Raw genomic sequence first — 10,607 nt, forward strand, 5'->3', positions numbered from 1 at the left:
ATCGTAGGTTTAATGGGAATATTGGGAATACAATGGGAATATATTCGTTGAAAAGTATTTAAAGAAATATATATATATGTGCAAGTGATAATTAGCTGAGCTTACAAAAAATTATTTAATTCGGACTATAGAAATCTATTAAAAGTATTCCATGTAAGCTTGCTCCGTTTTTATATCAACGGGTATCCAATAGTCGTGGCACTCGACAAGAGCGTTCTTACATATGTATCTTTGCTGCTTTTATTTCTTACTTTTACAAGATATATTTTTTCAGTGTTGCCTAGGTTGAAATCGAATTACTTCTGGTGGTGGCTAATAAACGAAATGTTTTATTGCCCGGCAACAACCGGGGAAACAAATATGACAGCCCAGATAATTGGCAGCCATTTTGAGCTGCATTGGGCTTAGTTTGTCTTTCCATTTGTTTGTTTGTCCGTCTGGTAGCGACACGCGCCGCTGAATTCTGAGTTCTGGGAATGCCACTGCAGCCCCATAATCGACGCAACTGCAACTTCGAATGCACAGCAACTGCGGTAGACAATCGCTGAAACGTTGATTACCCACCGGAGCAGCTGTCGCCAGCCCATTGTAACTGGCACCGCAAATCCAGGCCCATTTCCGCCCGAGGTCCCAGCACTTAGTTTTAATAAGTGCTAATGAGTTGCCCAAGCCACAGAGGTACTGTGCTTTTGCGAGCAAGAGATGGATCCTTCAAGACCCCAGAATGAATTGAGCCCCAGCACTGTAGAAGGTAATTATATTATTATATATGAAATAAACTTGCACATATGTAAAATCCAACTGATAACATTCTTGCAACATGTTCTTGTTAGGCCATGTGATAGTCGTCATCTCAATGGATATTTAAAAAAGGCCTTCTTAACATTTTTTTTGAGTGACTGTTTCAGCCGTAGTGAATACCCTTTGGATCACCCCAACCCCGACTAAAAGCACTTTGCATAAAAGGGTCTGGGCCCTTTCTAGCCTGGTTTCCCGTGGTGGCTGATTCCGCTTGGGCAACTTTGTATGGAGAGTGCTCGTTATGATGTAAACCGCAAATACTCGTAACTTGGCGACTTGGCGTCGTCGGAGATAAGTCGATGAGTCGAGAAGGGTATGGCAACCGCATCGCAACGCAGCACTCGCAGCACAGCGCATAAGTCATGACATTTATGTTGGCCATGTCGGGCAGGGCATCGCAATAACCTGTGACTCATCACATGTGCCCATAGGACACTCGAATCTACGCTCAGATATCTGGTCATTAGGCTCATTAAAGCGGCAGCCAATTAATAAACAAAAATAAATAATTGCACAATTCATTTGGTAATTAGACATGGCTCATAAAGCCGAATTAGGCAAAAGGCGTAGTGCCCATGGCCCACAGATACATACAGATATCCCACAGATAGCACGCACACCGAGATATGTACATTCATATATTCATGTATATTGTCTATATGAGGAGGGAGCCCCGAAGAGAGGGAGAACTTCATGCAAATGAAATGAAATTGACTAGAGAGCCAGCAAATTGAGTGTGTCCCGTGTACCCGTGTGCCCGGGTATTTCTGTCCCAGCTCACGGTGGCTGCCGAATGGGGTGCCCCTCCCCCAGCCCCAGCCCCCCACTACGAGCAAACACACGAACTTACATACATAAGTGAACAATTCATTTGTCACACTAAATTTGTTTCAATTCATTTGCTCGGAATGACAAATAATGCGATATAATTACATTTTGTGAGCGTTCTCCGGTGCCCGTGCTTTTCCGCGGGAGTGGGCCATGACATCCAGCTCTCGGACTCAGATTCCCCCACACACGGTCAATGCTCATTAGGTGAAGATTTTGAAATGAGATTGTGACTATTTACGTATGTTTTTCCGTCAAACTTGGCCAAGTGTATGTATGTGCTTGCTAATTATCATTTTCCCTCATCAGCAGCAGGGGCAAGGATTTGTGGAATAACTTCAGAAATTAAGGTTGAGTTTAGTCAGCATGGGAAGTATATTATTTCAATTATATTATTCGGCTTATACATTAAAAATTAAAAATTCAGTTCCATTCCATTAATTAATCAATTCATTAAAAGGTATTTGTTAAATATCCTAATGCTGCTACCAGTTTAATTGTATCTACCCGTACTGCTTTTCTTTTGATACCAAGCCTTTTCGTTGGGGAAATAAAAGCAAATAAGAACGTTCGTTGGAAGCGCCTAATTTAAGACAATCAGAACATCTACGACAGAAATATCGCGAAAAGTACTCGGGCAATCTGTAAGTACGCAGTGTGTATTCGCCCAATTACGAACTGGCGACATTAAATGGGGCTTGACATTTCCGGGCAGATTGTGGGGTCTGCGTTTTCGTAAGGATTTCGGCATTTTAGCAATACTTTTCACCGATATGATACTGATTAAGGGAAATCATACAAGAGCTCTTTTAATTAATGTAAACTATTGCCATTTGATCACTCATTTATCTTTATTCTCTAAAATCAACTTAGTCACTGTTTAAAATTGGCGCGCTTTTATTTGAATTTAAGTGTTTGGCAAACATATACACAGTGGCGCCATCTGGAGCAGTGCTGCCACTCTCGTATTTGGCACCATTTTAGAGCACTGTTTAATGGCTTAGCAAATCCGCGCTATAAGAAGCCGCTTCAAGCTTGCTTAGACAGTTAACAATTTTTGAGAATTGTATTTATTTTTACTTATTACCCTATATTTAGAGGGTTTTACAGACTAAAATTAGTTTTCATGTCACGATTTGTGTGATCGATATACTCCAACAGCGCCACCTAAAATGATTAGCTCATCCCTAACGGAATGTTATGTTATAAACACAATGTAAAGCAATGTAAACACTTTCAAAACAAAATGTAGATCGTCGTGCAGTAGTTGTTATCAAAAGATTGCTGCTATCATGGATGTGAATTGGATGGACGATGACGAAGACCTAGTGGCGGCCTTGGCTATGCACGAAGAGCAGAAGAGCGAGGTATTTACTTGTATTTACTCCTGCGAGCGCAGAGTCTCTCACAGTTTGGATCCTCAGGATGCCGATGGAACACGTTGGGAACATTGCGACGAAGCCTGCGATGGTTTCGATATGGCCACAGGACACAACTGGATTTATCCAAACAACCTGCCCCTACGATCCTATCAACAAACCATCGTCCAATCGGCGCTGTTCAAAAACACCCTGGTGGTGTTGCCCACGGGATTGGGAAAGACCTTCATTGCGGCGGTGGTTATGTACAACTTTTACAGGTGGTATCCAAAGGGAAAGATTGTGTTCATGGCACCCACAAGGCCCCTGGTCTCGCAGCAGATCCACGCATCCCAGAAGATCATGCCCTTTCCATCTGAAGACACGGTGCAGCTAACAGGTGAGTTCAAATGTGAAGACTTATTTACAAATGCTTACCGGGTTATATGACTAAAAGAACCTGGATGTGCCGACTGCCTTACAAGTCCTGAATCCAAAAAATAAGCTCCAGTCCCATTTTTATTCCAGGCCAACTTCCTCGACCCAAACGAGCTGAGCTGTGGGCCTCCAAGCGGGTCTTCTTCGCTACGCCGCAGGTGGTGCACTCAGACATGCTGGAAGCTGATGGCGAATGCAGCTTTCCCTTTGGGTCCATCAAGTTGATAGTGGTGGATGAGGCGCACCGGGCCAAAGGTCGCTATGCCTACACCCAAGTGGCCGACTGTCTGATGGCACGTAACAGGTATTTCCGGATGCTTGCCCTGTCCGCTACACCAGGAAGAACCATGGAGGATGTGGCAGCTGTGTGCCGAAACCTATACATTTCCAATCTGCAAGTGCGCTGGGACACCTCGATCGACGTGCAGCCCTACATACACAGGCGGACGATTCGAACCATAGTGGTCTCCCTGAAGGAGAGAATCAAGGAGCCGAGAGAACGATTGCTGCAGATCATCGAACCATACCTACGCCAGCTTATGGAAGCTGAGATTTTTAAAGGCAACAAGGGAACCGTGAGCAGAAATAGTTTGCTCTTTGAGCAGAAAAGCTTCGTCGAACGATCGGCGCAAGGCCAGCGGCATCCGGATCACAACATAATAATGGGCAACTTCGCCATGTGCATCAGCATGTACCACTCGCTGGACCTAATGGAGCGTCACGGTCTTCGCGTCTTCGTGAACAATTTCGATGCAGACGACGACGGGCGAGAGAAATTTGTACTGGCCAGAGATGGTAATCTAAGGAATTTGGTGGAGCAGGTCCGCCAAGAACTCGGTGCCAATCCCCTAGATTACACCACGCATGCCATGACGAATGGAGAAGTGCCGCCTTTGCCATCTGATCTAGACTTTGGACATGCCAAATATGAGAAGTTGCGACAGGTGTTGGTGCAACACTTTCAGGTAGGGGCAAAAAATCAAAAAAAAAGAAGTTTTCATATAATTTTCATGAAACCGATAAACATATTCCCTTGTTAATATAAATGTTTTCTTTAATAGGCAAACCCCGATTCCCGCGCCATTGTTTTCTGCGAGTACCGTGAATCCGTAATGCTGATTCACCGGCTACTCCTTCAACACAGACCGGTGCTCCGTCCGCGCTGTTTTGTTGGCCAGGGCAGCACAGTTGGAGCAAGCTATGCTCTCACCCAGAAACAGCAGCTGCAGATAATGACCGACTTTCGATCCGGCACTAGCAACGTTCTGGTGGCCACGTCGATCGGAGAGGAGGGCTTAGACGTCGGCGAGGTGGAGATGATTGTGTGCTTCGACATTTGCAGCACTAATCCCACTAGATTTATTCAGCGGATTGGGCGCACTGGAAGGAAGAAGAATGGAGAGGTGGTTATGCTAGTGACCGAAGGACGAGAACAGCAGGTGCTTAAGGATGTTCTGGCCAACAAGGATCAAATCAACAAGAAGCTATTGAATTCGTCCGTTGTTAAATTGTCGCTTTATGAGCAAAATCCTCGAATGGTGCCATCAAAATTTCAACCAAAATGCGAGGAGAAACACATGGAGCCAGTTGCTGAGGAGAAACCCAAGCCGAAGTCGGCAGCCAAGACGAAAGAATCCAGGAAGCGGAAGCAACCAGTTGCACAGACTGGTAGCCTAAGGAAATACTTCAAAGAAAGTCCTCCAACGGAGAGTCAGCAAGGAATATTGCAGGGAATAAAACCCTACCAAATGAGCGAAGCTTCACAGCAATTGGTTAAGCAGCAAGTTCTACGGCGCAGCGTAACTCTGAAGAACTTCTTTGGGGAATCTCAGGCCAGCTCAACGTTAACCAGCAGTCAGGAAGATGTGCAACGCCTCCGAAAACTTACTCGCCTTCTGCAGTCAAGCAAGCCATTTGTTTCGGACTCCAAGGATCTTATGAGCCATCTGCAGGACGATCACTTACCCAGGCAAATAAAGCTCTACTTACTCAAAAGTAATCCCGAATTTCTGAGGGAAACCCATTTGAAGATGCAAGTCCAGAGCGAGTTGAATATAGCTGATGATCGCTTAAATAGTCGGCAGCGACGCACTAAAAATAATTATCAACTGCTTCTGGACATTTGCGACGGAATGGACCAGATGAATGAGCTTCTTCAAGGGGATAATAGTGGAGCAGAGATTAGCTTCAGGGATGAACTAAATCCTATTTATAATCAAAGTCCCAAAAAGTTCGATACCATTTGTGAACAGATTTTCGATGGTCTGAATGAGCATGGCCTAAACTCGAACAATTTTGAACTGAAGCAAGATCTTTTAGAGAAACTTGAGCTTCGCAATCTGGAAACCACAGTAAACGAGCAACTGGGTGGCATTGAAGCTTCCTGGTCAGAAGAGGAGTGGGACCAACAGGAGGAAGACGTGAAATTTGAGTCTATGTACCTAAGCCAGCAATTGAACTTACCAGACGCGAATGTTGTCCCCCATAGCTCAACGCCGCTCAGGGTCAAACCCTTGAGCAAATTAATGTTTAAAACCCTGCAGGGCGATATTGAAGAGGAGTATCATTCCGGGATGGAAGCTAGTGAATTGGGGGACAACTTAGGTCGCCTAAATTCACTGATGAACGCAAGTGAATCGAAGATTAAAGCGACTGAAAGAATTGCACCTATTCCTGTAGTAGACTCTACAATTGAGACAAATCACTTTCCAGCCGTGGAAGAAAGTCAAAGATCAACTCCTATTTCCATTGCAGATTCTTCAGGTGAATCAAATCACTGTGCTGTTAATAAAAATAGTGAGATATATCCAATGAGCATAGATGAGACGAAAGTAGAAGTTAAGTCCTCTTTAAATCTGAAAATGCACGCAGAATCCATTGTAGAAGATTTGGATATCGACTTGGATGATTTTCTAGAGCCAATGGACAAGGAACTGGAATTAGCCTCCCAGACAAAAGGGAAGTCGCAAGAGAACATCGTAGATCACCAGATGGAAAAATTGGAGAAAAACTGCGAGCAGAAAGAAACAGCACACAACAATGACCTTGATCTAACGGACGAGGACTTGAAAGAATTTCTAGAGCCGATGGTGGAGGAAGTGGAGTTGATGAGCCAAAAAAAGGCGAATGACTTCAAGGATTTTCTCGAGCCAATGCCAGAGGAGTTAGAGCTAATGAGCCAGCAGAAGAAAAACATACTGCTTCCAAGTACAGAAACAATTAAAAACTCAGAAAATAAAAACTCACATGAGGATGGCTCAAGAACCGTTTCGCCAGATATCTTTGGATCTGACTCCATGTCACCTTTGAAGCCCCAAGGAAAAAGTCTGGCCGCAAAATTGGCAGCCAAGGCAGCAGCAAAGGTTTTGCCTTGCCCACCGCCGAATTCAGTAGGTCTTAATTCGCCGGAGAACCGGAAACGTACCAATCCTTCTATCCAGGAAAAGTCTCCAAGTATCTTTGATCTATATTTAAATCGAATGCGGGGTCGTGGTCGTCTTGCTAAAGCTGCGGAGAATCTTCACCGTATAACTTCAACGAATCCTACAATCTCAGTACCTAAAGACGAAGAGGATTCTCCTATTGCGCGGCGTCCATCCAAACGAAAGATTGTTATAAGTTCCGATGAGGAAGAGGAGCAGAAGCCACAGATTGCGGAAACCCAAGTGGATTGCGAGTCCGATGATTACGAGAGAATTCTTGACACGCAAATGGTATATATCCCTAAGTTTAGAATTTGATCAATACATCTAATATATGACATATATAACTTTCAGCCTGATCCTCGTAAGACTCCAACGAGACCTCGACACAAACGCAGTAAATTCAATTCCTTTATTTTGGATGAGGCTGAAAAAAGCGGATCGGACCATGAGGAGGAAGGGGAGACTACCATAGGCACATATCTGAAGGACTCCATGATCGTTTCAAGCGATGATGAGGACCATAACGACACAAACACTCATGCTATTTACCTTCGTGCACTCAAGTAAGTCGAGGGTGAATTATAAATGCGTCTAACTAAACAATATCTCGTTGCTAGGAGCCCCATTCAAAGGCCAGGTGCCTTCAAGATGCCCCCTCCACGAGTTTTTCGCGACGAATCGCACATATTTTCTCAGCCAGTGGAAGACGATTCCTCGCAGTACATGCAATGCTCATTTATCGTTGATGACGAAAGCTCCACGATTGAAAGAGGGCATGATGTCTCCGAATGTCCTCTTGAGAAAGCGGAACGTATTCTAAAGGAGCGAAGAAAGCAACGTCGACTAGGTAAGGTGCCTTCCGCTCCGGTTAATAAACGACGCCGATTACAAACCATAAGCACCTCTAGCGATGAAGATGATGTTGTTTTAATTGATTAAACGCTACGTCACTTCCCAGTGCCATTGCATTAAATAGTTTGTGATTTGTTAAAATGTTTCCGATTTTATTTCGTTTAATAATCTTGTAGATTTATGTGAATACGTGATACAGATCTTTATAAGTCCAATTGATTGTTAATATTTTTAACTCAAGCGAATACAATAATTTAACTAGGTTACATTGTTTTAGATACAAATAATAAAATTAACGAAATATCTAAAATTTTATATGTTGCGTTTCTCTATTTGTTATCCTTCCTAACGCATTTATACATTCAATCATGGAGTAATTATGGAGCTCCCAAGTTCTTGCGAGTATCGGTCTTCTATAGTGAACCTGCTTAAATAAATACTGGTAACTATTAGCTGCATGAATCAAGAATCTATTTAAATCTCCTGTTCAATAACTTAAATTCTCGGTGGTTTTTAAGATGCGTACCCAATGTTAATGACCAATGTCAATCGATTTTTCTGCACGAGTTTTGCATATTGAGGTATATCCAAAAAAAATTTTCCAAAACACTTTTTAGAACATAAAATTCTGGTATCGCTGATTTCGTACAGTTTTATCTGGCAGCCCTATAAATTACTCGTTGTCTGGTGCTGCCAGACTATGAATATATTACAATACGAATGGCTCCCTAGATGGTGTTATACATACTTGGGTCTTTTGTCATGAAAAATACATCACCACCTTACGGGTAAAGTGGGAACGCACAGGCCGCCAGATGGCGCGCATATGAGATTGCTGTTTGAACTTATTGAAGTTATAAGATACATTGAAGTTATAAGTTATATTGTATAAGTTATAAGTTAAAGTAGTAGACCCACATTGGTAATTCGTGTAAAACAGTTAAGACCTGTAAACTTGTTTATTACTAAAAAAAAATATGAAAAGAAAAGAATAATATCCTGAATTTGGTTTTATAATTTAATTTAACTATACAACTACAAAAAGGCATCGCTGAGTGTGGCGACTATTAGGTACCCCTTATTCAGATAGTAAATAACTATAGTTTGATTGATGTATGAAATAAGTAAAGCAAGTGCTGTAGCATGCATAGATTGAATTGAAAACGAGGAAAATGAAAATTTCATCGAATCTGATATTCGTGGATAGAAATTGGAAAAAATGGGCGTATGTCTGCGTTAAACTAGACTTATACAGTGCATGCCTTACTAGAATCTGCATTCTTAATCTGATCTCTGTAGCATTTATAGTTTCCGTGCTCTCAGACGGACAGGATATAGCTGTGTCGACTCGTTTTGAACCGGATGAATAAAAAAGTATATGTAATCTGTAGGGTCGAAAACGTAATTGCAACGAATTAGGTATACCCTCTTACTGTACGAATAACGGGTATAAATACAAAATTATATATTCTACAACATAAACAAAATGTCTGCGACCCAGCACTATAACATAAGTGAAACAAGAAACTTAAAACTTTTAAGCTCTAATTATTTGTCGAAAATGTATTTTGACTGTATTTTAATTTTCGGGGGCTGTCCTGCTCATCGGCATTTAAGACTTATTTGAGTTTGTTTATGTTCATAGTTATCTTCCAAAATTTTTCCGTTCCAGTATGCGGCATAATCAATAATTTTTAATTTAACAACAATCGCACAACAATCGTTTCAACGTAATAACCATTATTATATTTTCAACAGCAACAGCAACGGCAGGCAACAACAACAAAAAGTCAATTCAATTTTAATGGAGTAGCAATAAAACAGAAAAAGCGCAAAAAATTGATATAGCCATGCGGCATGGCCGAAAGCCGTAAGCCGTGAGCCGTGAGCTGTGAGCCAAACTCAGCCAACCAGTCGGGCAATGGCAATACCATTTTGCAATTGCAATAAAATAATTTAAAATCGTTTTCATCAACATCAGCTCAAAGAGTTTCTGTTGCCGCTCGAAATGCAAAAATGATTTTGCGGCAATCAGCGATTCCCTGGCCCGACGATGATGACGTTGACTTGTTGATGATCCAAACGATGGATGGCTGTTTGAAATTGATTCGCTGTGAATGCGATGGCCAGTCCAAGACATGGCCACTTCATAGCCATCATGGCCGAGTCCAAGCCAATTGCAGGTTGTAACCCGGTCCTGAAGTCTTTACGGCCCCGCCGATTTTCTTAATATGAAACGTGCCTGCCTGATGCGCCGTGTCCAATTTTGTAGTTCGTTCTTTTGTAGGGTATGCTAAATCGCGCTCGAATTTCGAATGCGTTCTCAGAGTTTCACTTTGGGCCTGGGCATGGGCCTGGGCTCCATAAACGGCCGGCTGAAAAGGGGCTGGGCACATCGTTTTACTCGATTTGCGGTTAAATTGTCTTGCGAAACAAAACCAATTTCAATTTCAAACAAAACGTTTTGTGGGAATTACGCAAAGGTGTACGTCGGACGTGCTGCTAAACTATCTCTTTCTGTCCGAAGAACTGCAATAAGTGGTCAGCAATAGCAGCCGATCTCATCGGAAGTGTTTTCGCTGATTGCCATTGGCATTGCCTCAAAAGGTCCAAGTCGCTTCACGGAAATGATCGCTGGAAATGATTTATAATGAAGAGCAGACGAAGCGCTGGCACTCAGAAAAGCGCACAACCTAGACATTGATACTTTTAAGTATTAACAGTATAAAAGGGGGAATAATATTCTAAGAAATTCTCAAGTCGTTGCTAAACTATAATAGTATGTTACTTTCACTACATTTAATGGTTTCTTTTATTTAGTTTTCCCTTCCGAAAGAAACTACCCCGTAGTGTACATCTGTAGTTCAAGAGTTGAAGAACCGCTCTATATATAAATAACAATAAT

The 10,607-nt window shown here is 42.4% G+C and overlaps 1 protein-coding gene across 2 annotated transcripts; it reads left to right on the forward strand.

The window, feature by feature from the left end:
* The first annotated feature begins 2,859 nt into the window (after positions 1 to 2,859).
* On the forward strand, positions 2,860 to 7,979 carry Fancm (Fanconi anemia group M helicase). Of its 2 annotated transcripts, none has more exons than NM_001275877.1 (6): positions 2,860 to 2,996; positions 3,054 to 3,387; positions 3,516 to 4,390; positions 4,487 to 7,138; positions 7,202 to 7,413; positions 7,468 to 7,979. In NM_001275877.1, exons 1-6 carry the CDS (start codon positions 2,922 to 2,924, stop codon positions 7,787 to 7,789), a joined length of 4,470 nt encoding a protein of 1,489 aa, NP_001262806.1. In that variant the 5' UTR covers positions 2,860 to 2,921; the 3' UTR covers positions 7,790 to 7,979. The 2 variants fall into 2 exon arrangements, with proteins under 2 accessions (NP_001262806.1, NP_650971.2); NM_142714.3 differs by having other exon boundaries at positions 7,468 to 7,820.
* Positions 7,980 to 10,607: the final 2,628 nt, after the last annotated feature.

The sequence above is a fragment of the Drosophila melanogaster genome, chromosome 3R, assembly GCF_000001215.4.
Source record: "Drosophila melanogaster chromosome 3R".
In the NCBI taxonomy this organism is placed as follows: domain Eukaryota; kingdom Metazoa; phylum Arthropoda; class Insecta; order Diptera; family Drosophilidae; genus Drosophila; species Drosophila melanogaster.

What these genes read in the sequence shown, in the direction of transcription:
- Fancm (NM_001275877.1), top strand. Translation starts at nt 2,922, where the DNA reads ATGGATGTGAATTGGATGGACGATGACGAAGACCTAGTGGCGGCCTTG. An exon ending in ACGAAGAGCAGAAGAGCGAG is followed by an intron (nt 2,997 to 3,053) that starts GTATTTACTTGT and finishes TTGGATCCTCAG; the next exon opens with GATGCCGATGGAACACGTTG. An exon ending in GAATTCTTGACACGCAAATG is followed by an intron (nt 7,139 to 7,201) that starts GTATATATCCCT and finishes TATAACTTTCAG; the next exon opens with CCTGATCCTCGTAAGACTCC.